At 39.8% G+C, this 10,726-nt stretch overlaps 1 protein-coding gene across 1 annotated transcript; it reads left to right on the top strand.

Annotated features, from left to right (window-relative positions):
• The first annotated feature begins 1,533 nt into the window (after window positions 1-1,533).
• Window positions 1,534-9,323, top strand: e2f4 (E2F transcription factor 4). Its single transcript, XM_026366407.1, has 11 exons — window positions 1,534-1,946; window positions 3,411-3,520; window positions 4,601-4,762; window positions 5,542-5,585; window positions 5,709-5,773; window positions 5,868-6,050; window positions 6,238-6,325; window positions 6,500-6,646; window positions 6,885-6,932; window positions 7,074-7,118; window positions 7,288-9,323. Exons 1-11 carry the CDS (start codon window positions 1,788-1,790, stop codon window positions 7,401-7,403), a joined length of 1,167 nt encoding a protein of 388 aa, XP_026222192.1. The 5' UTR covers window positions 1,534-1,787; the 3' UTR covers window positions 7,404-9,323.
• Window positions 9,324-10,726: the final 1,403 nt, after the last annotated feature.

Here is a 10,726-nt window from a genome sequence, read left to right as displayed (position 1 = left end):
TTAACATTCAGGATTGAAAAACCTTCATTAATCCCAGAGGTAAATTGTTTTTGCTTTGTTATACTTGATCTTAATACAGAAAGAAAGAACCACAACAGAAAAGACCTACACCAACACAAACACAAAAACTCAATATACACAGAACATGGAACGATGGATGAATGGGTCAATAAAAATAGACCAGAGTGGAATGACAACAGTGTCCTGAGTTGTACCTGAAGTCTGAGCTAAACAGGGTGAAGAGGAATGGAGACAGAAGTGTCCCCAGTGGAGCACCTGTGCTACAGACGGTGTAGCAGAACTGAGTTCTGCAGGCAGACGGACTGTGGGAGGGTTGGTGAGGTAGTCCATGATCCACGAAATCAGGGGAGTTTAACCCTGCATGTTTTTTAATTACTCCAGGATCAGCCTCTCAAAAGACTTCATAATATGTGTCTGTAGTCACTGAGGACACTGGGACGTGACTTCTTCAACATAGACTAAGAACAACGTTTTCCACCCTAGAGGAATTCTCTCCAGATGCAGGCTGAGGTTAAAGATGTCTTGGAGAACAACACATAGCTGGGGGGTACAGGCTTTCAGCGCCCTTGGGCTGATCTATGAGACCCTGCAGCTTTTGTGGGCTGAAGCCTGTTCAGCTCTCTCCTCACCTGATCTGCTGAGATGGACAAGAGTGACTTTTAACTTTTCTTTCCTGAATCATGTTGAATCAACTTGAAGGTTTGAGGACATTTTAAACTTGTCTTACAGAGGTAAGGAACACGGTAAAATGGGTCAGATGTTTAATAATTCTGCAAATAAAACCCAGTAGAGTGCAAAAAAACACAATTTACTGGTTCAACTGGTCTTACGTGGGTATAGAAAGTTGTAAAATAGATCAGATATTTAATAATTCTTTAAATATAAATAATAAGAGTGAAATAAAGTTCAACCGAGACAGAAAAGACCTTTTAGTTAAAAGATATATGCCTTAATCACTTTTTGGCATTGAGCAACCAGCATGTTACTGGTTAAACTGGTCTTAGATCGCTTAATCGGGTTAATCTGATTGTTATTACGATCTGTAGTGGACAGTTTTTACCCTTTATGGCGGGTTGATACCGACATAATCAGCTGTAGTCGTAGATACACCGGGCGATACGGCTGTAACAGGCTGTGCGCGCTCCCGCAGACGGCAATCAGTTTCTGGCGAGGACTCACTTTTTGCCACAACACCTGTCTGTGTAGTGCGCATGTGTGCGTGCCCGTTTGTAAACGCGTGCATGTGTTTTCTTCAAGTTTGAGTAGATAAGGGGGCGTGTAAAACGAGGCATCCTATAAAAATCCGCATGAAAACACTTAATTCAAATAAAAAATAAAAAAAACAACACCAGATCCGTGCGCCGTATTACGTCACTACTGCAACACAATAGATCCGTGGATTACAGCATATTTTGACTTCGCGAGTTATCGTAAATTCGCTTTTGCTTCGCTACACGCTTTTGAATCGGCGTGTGTAAAGGCAGACGCTCCCTCGGACAGTTGAACAGTCCCGTCATACCTCGCGTGGCCAACGGCTCTCCCTGACTGCCTGCTCATTGAATTACCGCACTCCGCCGTTCGCCTCGACTCAGTGAATTTATTCCGACTAAACCGGGAAGGACCAGCTCGTTAAACACCTGCGATCGGCCACACACTACCCCGACCTGCTGTTTAGCTGACTGCGGTGGTGGGGCGTGCTTTCCTGGGCTCGCTGGCTAGGTTTGGCTCGGGGAGGCAGGGGGGAAGTACGGAGCTAGTCCCGGGCGATGATGGAGCTGGAGTCGGCCAGAGGCGAACTGGGAGCTGTGGGAGACTCGTTGCAGCCACAGACCCCGAGTAGGCACGAAAAGAGCCTGGGACTGCTCACGACCAAGTTTGTGACTTTACTACAGGAGGCCAAGGACGGAGTGCTGGATCTGAAAGCTGTGAGCATACAACCCAGAGTCTTTGTTGTTAGCTAGCACATGTCACTTTGAGCCTGTCCGCTGTCGTTAGGTTACATTGCACTTTCGCTAGCCAGCCTGTTAGCCTAGCCTAGCGGTGTGACAGGCTAACTGGAGCTGTTTGTTGCTTGGTTGTTTTTATACTAATGGCCAATTTCAAACATCTACTTTACTCTTACAATGTTACGTTACTCTCATGTTTGTCGAAGGGGGGGCATAGGAAGGCTACAAACTGAACTTTGAGAAGACTGGTCAACTTTTCAGACTCTGCCCCCTGCAGATTCAAAGTTTAAAAAGTGGGTCAGCTTTTGTCGCTCCCCTCAGAGCTAACGCCACTGCATCTTCACACATGAACAGTTCTTTCATGTCGACAACGTCCTTGTCACTTAACGATTCGTAGTTAATAATTACGCAGCAGCATGTGCTTTAACGACGCGATGTCAGCTTTTCAATCAGAAATGTATGAACGAATGTTTGCTGTGTAAGCTGTATCTAATGTTAAACAGCCTGTTGGCTGTTCATCATACCTTTAATGTGAGCTGTTCAGATGTTAGGTTAATTACATTAACACTCCTACCAAACTACTGTATCGTGCAGAGTAGGAACCTAAAGAACCAGTGGGTGTTTGCTGAAAACCTTTAGCTCAAATGTAACTATTACAGCTTTTTAAGTCCTGCAGCCATTTGCCATAAAATGCCATAATATGTTTAACCTGAGGCCCAGACCCATTAATAACGTGTATTAATGCTGTTGTACTATAAATGTAAATATAGTAACAAACACTACCATTCATGTATGAACCAGATGGCAGCCTGGGCAGCCAACCATAACTTTGTATAATACAACCGTTTCTTTTTCATTGCAGCCTCAGTAGCTTGGCAGACAGAGTGGTTTCATATCTGTTCACCCTTATTGTGATGCTACACCTTGCTGATAAACAGACACACTTATTTCTTTTCTTTCATTCTCATTTTCCTCTTCCCACATATACACACTGATAACGAAGACCTCAGTATGTGTGTTGAAGTCAGTCAAAAGGCTGTTTGCCTCTGTCACCTGTGGCTCTGAACCGCCACACTGAACTGGGAGGTTTTTTGCCATTAGTGAATAGTGAATTTATATTTTGTGAACTATTAAATGAATAGCTGTATTCGCTGTCATTTAGCAAGTAAGTCACTCAAGTTCACTAGGGGTCTGCTGACAAAGTGCAGACTTATCAGCAACAGCCATATGGTTCTAAGTTTCTTGATGACTAAGAGGTTGGACCGGGGAGAAAGTTTGAATGACACTAAAATGGGTGGTGAAACAATGGTTTTCTGTTGCATTGTATTTTTACTCACTGTAATGGATACAGTCTCTCTCTCCTAGCTAAGGACTTACTAAAGAAGATGGCAGTAATCTCTGTTCTATTGTTTTTATTTATTTTTCATTTGTCCCGTTGTTCAGGCTGCAGACACCTTGGCAGTGCGGCAGAAAAGACGTATCTATGATATCACTAATGTGCTGGAGGGAATTGGATTGATAGAGAAGAAGTCCAAGAACAGCATTCAGTGGAAGTAAGTTAATTTTATATTCTTCAAATATGGAAATATTGTCCCTTAAAATAAAAACAAAATAAAAAAATGAAAGGAGTCCTCTTAAAATTATTCTCTACAATTTGACTTTATGAAAAGGTGAAGATTCATTTTCAGTTTAGCTGAAATGTAAAAAGAAATTGCATGACATAAGCTAATTAAATGTATATTATTATACGAGGGTCATTCAGTAAATAAGGGGAATTTTTCGGTATAAGGACTTTTAATACAGATTAAAAGATTACTTTTTTTATGTTGTTTTTTGTTTTACAAACATTCACTTTATTTATTGAATGACCCTCGTAGTTTACCTGGCATGGTCTTCACTACAGAAATTTAATTGTGCATAAGTAATGACAGGGCTAAACCCTGTGAAACCATACAACTAAATGTGTCTCAAAAGCACTTGCACCACTCTCCCCACCACTTCTACTTTTTCATGTAGTACTTACATTTTATCGCTAACGAGAAATGACCGAGAAGCTGTGTGCTGAAAACTAAATGCTGATGTCATGCTATCCCTTCATCAGATATGTGCTCGCTTATGTGTTGACGTGTGACAAATGGTTGGTGTTGATGCCTGAAATGACTATTTTAGGGGTATTTAGGGTTTGAAGTCATATGACATGACTAACAATCCTAGTTTGCATTACATCATTTAGGTATATAGATCTAATCACAGTGTGTGTTGTAACGGACACTCTCCTATTCAGATTTGACAATCAACAAGTGGGAATCACTGTATGATCATTTCATAACTACAGTATAACAAAATAGCCTGGACAATAGAGGAATATTCATGTAGACGATCTTGACTTGATTAACATTAAAATATGACCATAGAGGAAAAAAATGTGCATCACAGGTGGTTAATAATGACAAACAAAAAGTCAGTGCAAGCTCAAAACAGATCAATTAGTTGTCACAAGGAAGTGAATGAAAATTAATGCGCTCACCTGTATCAATACTAATGCAGGGTGTTGATTTATTAGTTTAGACTATGAAACTGCCTTGGCCTGCCATCTGCACACAAACAAGTACTGTATATGTTTTTTGTTTCAGGGGAGTAGGTCCGGGCTGTAACACCAGAGAGATCGCTGATAAGCTAATTGATCTGAAGGCTGAGCTAGATGACCTGGCTCTTAGAGAACATGAGCTGGACCAGCAGAGGGTCTGGGTGCAGCAGAGCATCAAGAATGTCACAGATGACTCCAACAACAGCCCATATCCTTGACTGCACTGTGTGGTTTTGTCCGTTGTAGCTAGAAACAGGTTTGTCCCCCAGTAGTGTTGATTTCATATTTTAACTGGTTTTAATCAGTTGTGAATTTACAGTGTTGCATTTATAAATTTGAAGCCAAAAAGTCTCTGTTCTAACATAATTGACCATTTGTGCGTCTTCACACCTATTTAAGATAACCCTATTATTGGAAAATAATGAACTTCCATGCTCGTAAATGTTGCTCAAAGCAGTGACAGAAACCTCAGTAGACTACAGCCGCTGTAGGACTGCCAATTTTATTAAGGGGATAAAGTGCTCCTAAGGTGTCGAACTGTGTGAAAACATTTAGCCAACATGCCATTTTTAAACGACTTAATACTATAATAAACTCATTATTATATTATATTTCTTTCGCCCACTAATGATCAGTATTCAGATATGCGTATGTGTGGCACTAGTGGCACAGAGCAACAGCGAAGCATATCCAGTCTCAACACCATCTGCCACCTGATAGAGGATAATCCTGAGCATATATCTCCACAACTCATACTAAGCCTTCTGCTATGGTCACTTCAAGGGTTACTCCACAGTTTTTTTATGTTGCCTTATGTGTTTTTGGATTCAACTTTAAAAAGTTATTTAAGGCTATCTCAACCTCTGCTGCTTGAAATTCAATGCTTCTTGTTTTAATCTGTCTCTTGTCTTCCTGCTATATTGAATTGGTGGAGCAGCCTATAATTAGCAAAACCTGTTCTTGTATTGACCCTTAACACATTCATACTATGGCTTATGTAAAACATGAAGATCTCTGTGGAGCTTTCAAAGGTAATTTTTTGCATGATACATATTTATCAAACTTTTCTATTTTCCATTTTTATTTTGACTCTGTTGAACAAGATTCATAACACACACACTATCACCTTTTCTTTTTCTTTTTTTTTTTTGCAGGCGACACACTCCTAGCAATTCGTGCTCCTATTGGCACACAGCTAGAGGTGCCCATACCTGAAGCTGTAAGTTTTGGATACATACTGCATGTAACGTCTTAAGTCTACTCACTGTTGTTTTGTCTCAGATAAGTGATAAGCCGATTGTGTATGTATCCAGGTCCTCAATGGGCAGAGGAAATACCAAATCCGTCTGAAGAGTTCAGCTGGTCCCATTGAGGTTTTGCTGGTCAATAAGGACCCGTCCAGTGCCTCTCCTGTTGTTTTGCCCGTCCCTCCTCCAGATGACGTCCTTCAGAACCTCCCAGCACCTACCTCCCAACCACCCTCCGCTGCCTCCCAGGTCAACACTGATATTAACTTTCACTATGCTGTATGTTAGTAGTATTCTTTTTACTAAAGGAGACCAAGTACTCATGGTCATTTTGCCCTGCTAACATGGCTGACTTCTAATTTTCACTGCACAAAACCAGTTTTATTTATGCTGCAGTATTGACTGTCCTTCTCTCTGTCACCTTTTCACCATGTAGGTTACCAAAGCAGCTTCAGTCACTTCTACAAAATCTGTTCCTGCCATAACATCAGCTACAGCAGCCAACCACACGGCTTCAGTGACAGGTAGGGAGGAATGAGGTTCAGTGAATCCTGAAATACTGTGAATTTCATTTTACACAACATCTTCACATTTTGGTTTGTATTGTGCACTGAACCATTTGTGATAGTAATATGATGTCAAGAGCTACCACCATCAGAGTAATGTACTGTGCTTTGTCTCGTCTTTTTTGATTTCAGAAGTGACGAACACCACGCCACTCACCCCTACAACAGATACACCTGCTGCAGTCACTCAGCAGCTTCAGTCCTCTGCCTCGTTGGATGGATCTGTTTCCTCTTCTGCCTCAGCACTGTTTGAACCAATTAAGTCGGATCCCTCTGAATGTGGGTTTCACACGTTGCTGACTGTTTGTCTGTAACTGTGAATCTAATAATCTATTTTTTGTATTGGGTATAATGATTCAAATATTAATAATTCCCACAAAACAATGTAACTATGTGATCTCACTTTCATTTATCCCGCTACATTCTTTGCATGATGTTAAGGAACATTTCATTATTTATTTCACATACCTAACTCTATCACTGTTCGCTAAAATTAGTGTTTTGGCTTTCCCTCTAGTGCTGGACTTTCCCAAAGAGCTCTCTGAAATGTTTGATCCAACAAAAGGTAAACATTTCTTTAGTCTTTCATAAACGTGATATTTCATTTTCCAATGATTGTGCAGTTACCTGCATGTCCTCACTGTACAGATTGAAGTGTTTCAAAACTGTCACTCAGGTGTATTCTTTCTCTCTCTCTCTCTGGCAGAGATCATGAGTGGAGACCTGTTGGAGGACTTGATGTCGTCAGAAGGTGAGTTTGCTTACAGCCACACTGATGGAGATAACAGTTACACTAGAATACTTTACTGCATTCATTATGTGCAATTGGTGGAACAAAGGGTCTCTTCTTTTTATTTCAGCACGTGGTTTCATTTTCCTGAAATTTTTATCTGATCTGTTTCACTCTGTTTTACCTCCAGTGTTCTCGCCTCTTCTCCGTTTGTCCCCACCACCCAGCGACCACGACTACATATACAACCTAGATGAGACGGAAGGCTTGTGTGACCTCTTTGACGTACCCATACTCAACCTTTGACCCCCAAAATTGTTGATGAGTGGAGACATGCTAACCTACCTTCATTTTCTTCAAGTTTCTTCCCCTTATTGACAGTGAAAACGAGAAGAGATGCAGGGATGCCAGTATGATCTCGTGAGCATTCAAGGACACTTCTGCACTGATACAGTGAGCTCAGGCTGAGCTCAGTCAAACTGGTAGCTCAATGTACAGCTTCATGAAGAAATACAGGCAGGAACGAAACATTTTACTCACTGCTTTTCCAAGGAAACAGTCAAAACAAATGTCAAATAATTATATTTTTGGATTCTTGTGTATTATAAAGCGTTTGTGTATCAGCTTTCCAGTGTGGTTGTGAGCGAACGTGTGTGGCCACACTTATAGTGTGTGTGTGTGTGTGTGTGTGTGTGTGTGTGTGTGTGTGTGTGTGTGTGTGTGTGTGTGTGTGTGTGTGTGTGTGTGTGTGTGTGTGTGTTTTGTATGGAACACTCTCTTATCTTGAGTCGGACATCTGCGGGGAAAAAAAAACAAAACAAGAGTAACCCTTCAGGTCAACAGTTACGACAGACCAATAACACACAGCCAGGCTTGAATAAGTCTAAACACAGCTGGTCAAATATGCTCTGTCCTCATGTACATAGAGAATATATATTTTATTACCAGCACAGGCCGATTGTGTTATTGTGAACTACATTTGTACCACAGCTAGAGCAATAGTTTGCAAACAAACATAGATACCAGACTCAAACGATCATACTGTTAAGTATGAAGTGCTTTCATTGAAATAATGGGACTTTGTGTTAACTTAACCTTTCAGTGCTGAAGTGTCTTTGGGCTCCAGTAAGAGCAAGACAATGTTGATGCTCACCTATTCATACCAACCAAGGACCAAGTACTGCAGGGTTTAGTTTTGGAATACTATGATTTTTCAGTAACGCCTAGGTCAACAAGGTGACTCTCAAAATGAATGACTTTTCTCTTCTTTAACTGGTTCAGTAAAGACACTTTTACACTGAGAGGTTTAATTGTAAAACATTGACACGAACATGCTTTCAGTTTAATTTTGCGTCTGGATTGGGCTTTTGCAGATTTTTATTGGCTCTGATTTCTATATAATTTAACTGGTTTATGTCAGAGGAATAGCTTTTGTTCCCCCTTCCCAAAATTCTGAGGTGATTGTTTTCAGCTATATGTATATGAATACCATTGTACTCTATTCATTTGTATGTAAAAGTATGTATGTAATATTACTGATGCAGTGAATATAGTCACCATGTCAGGAAATATGCTACTGTTTTTGTATATTTGGCACAGATCACTGTTCAGTAGTTGTTACCATTTCCAATGTTTTTTTCGTTCTTATCACTAATTATTCTGTGTGTACAGGGGACAGGTAAGTGGATTTTCAGGACAAGTTAAAGGTTGATAATTTCATCTTTTTACAGTGCTTTCTTCTGTAACATTACTATGTGTAGTAATGTCCTGTTTAACATACCCTGTCAATGCCCTTGCTGACATGTATCTATGTACAGTTTGTACTGTGTATATCCTTGTCTACTGCTTGTATAGAATAGCATTTATTTTTTATACCTGCTAGATATAATATTACATGATTATTGCTACTAATTTCAGGCTACATTTCAAAATTTAAGGACATTATCCACAAAAAACCCTTCAGCTTTATCGAAGTGTCCCGTCTCATCCGTTGCACTTTACATCACTGTGGACAGATTGGTTGTTACCCATCCGCTCCTTGATCAGCAGCCAGTTGCTGTGTTTGGACAGTGTCGTGAGTTGCCACAGGGTTCAATCCCGGGTTGAATGAATCATGTCTGCGTGCTGGCGTGTGAGACTCAATCCTATAGACTGTTTTAACAGGCTCACTATTGCTAAGCTGTAGTTGCATCAAATGAAACTAAATAAACACTTTGGTATTCTTTGTGTATTGTCTGGTTTTAAATTGTGTCACATGGTTGGTTTGATGGTTACAGAGGAGACAATCTTACAGCGACTGGAATGACCTTTATGTTAATATGTTGTTGACGTGTGCTGTGGCCACACAATATTTGTTAAAAATTAGATGTAATTAGTAATTTAGTGCTTACATGGATCTTTAGATAAGTATTTATTTTATTTATTTTATTCTGCCCCTACTGATTTTTTTTTTTTTTTTTTTTTGTATTAGTGTGTATCTTATATTAAAAAGTTCAAATCATGAAACCATCTTATACATAAATGTTCCCTCTGTTTTATGTTAATATCTTGGCATAAAACTGAGGCAGTGTGATAAAAAAAAAAGCAATCAGGATGGTGTTGAATACCACTTTATATATATATTAGTTTCAGCTCTATGGACTGTGCATCGACCTACTGTAATCAATATGACATTGATCGTTATGTAATTGAATGTGAAGAACTTGATCTGTTCTATAGAGATAGATTTTGTGGATGTTCCCTAAGGTCTTTTTTTTTCTGTCAGCTGTGCACAGATCTGTTTGATCTGGTATTTTAATTAACTATTTCACTCCACATGTCAACACACTGTATAATCAGTTCATCTGTGTCAATGACATATGTTCTCCGTGTGTTTTATTACCTGAGTAGGAATTGAATTGTAAAAAGATGTGTAACAGTCAGTTTGTATACTTACTTATTGTTGCAATGTGAAAATCCCTGTTGGGGACTTTTTGCATGTCATTGCTGTCTCTCCCTCCCCTCATTTCCTGTTAACTCTCTACTGTCAGCATTTTTCAATAATCAAAACACGTCATTAACGTCAAACATCGTGTATTTAAAAAAGGACTGAGATGTGTGTACAGAAAACACACTGAGTGCAGCAGTCTCTGAAATCAGTGCAGTGCTATGACTCAGGGGAGTAGTAGTAGTCAGTAATGTGCAACAGGGGCTATCTGCAGATCGTCTAGTAGTTAAATCTTGGAGCAAGTTGGGACAGCAGGGGGCAGCTGTAACCTACTGTTTCCGACCCGGAACTTTGAATTAGTTGTTTTACTACTTTTTAGGAAATATGGAAGAAAAACTAGCGCAGGTCAGTAAAAGCAGCAGGAGTCATTTCAGAACCCGCATTGTTTGCATTTCAAATTAAAAGCGCCGCAACGCAGACTGAATAAAATCACAGTATAGTAGACGTTGAAATGACTCACGCAGTCACTCAGGAATGCATATGAATGCAATTAAATGTCATTAAATACGTAAATACTGACAGTTAGCCGCGTGATTGTTGTATTTGAATATTAGTTTAATACTACTGAATATTAAAATACATATCGCTGGACAGTAACGGTTTTATTTTGAAACGTCTAAGCGGAAACCCGGTGTCTAAATCT

This window comes from Anabas testudineus, chromosome 6, assembly GCF_900324465.2.
Source record: "Anabas testudineus chromosome 6, fAnaTes1.2, whole genome shotgun sequence".
Lineage (NCBI taxonomy): Eukaryota > Metazoa > Chordata > Actinopteri > Anabantiformes > Anabantidae > Anabas > Anabas testudineus.
Note: the sequence above shows the minus strand (reverse complement) of the source record. Positions and strands in the feature narration are given on the sequence as shown.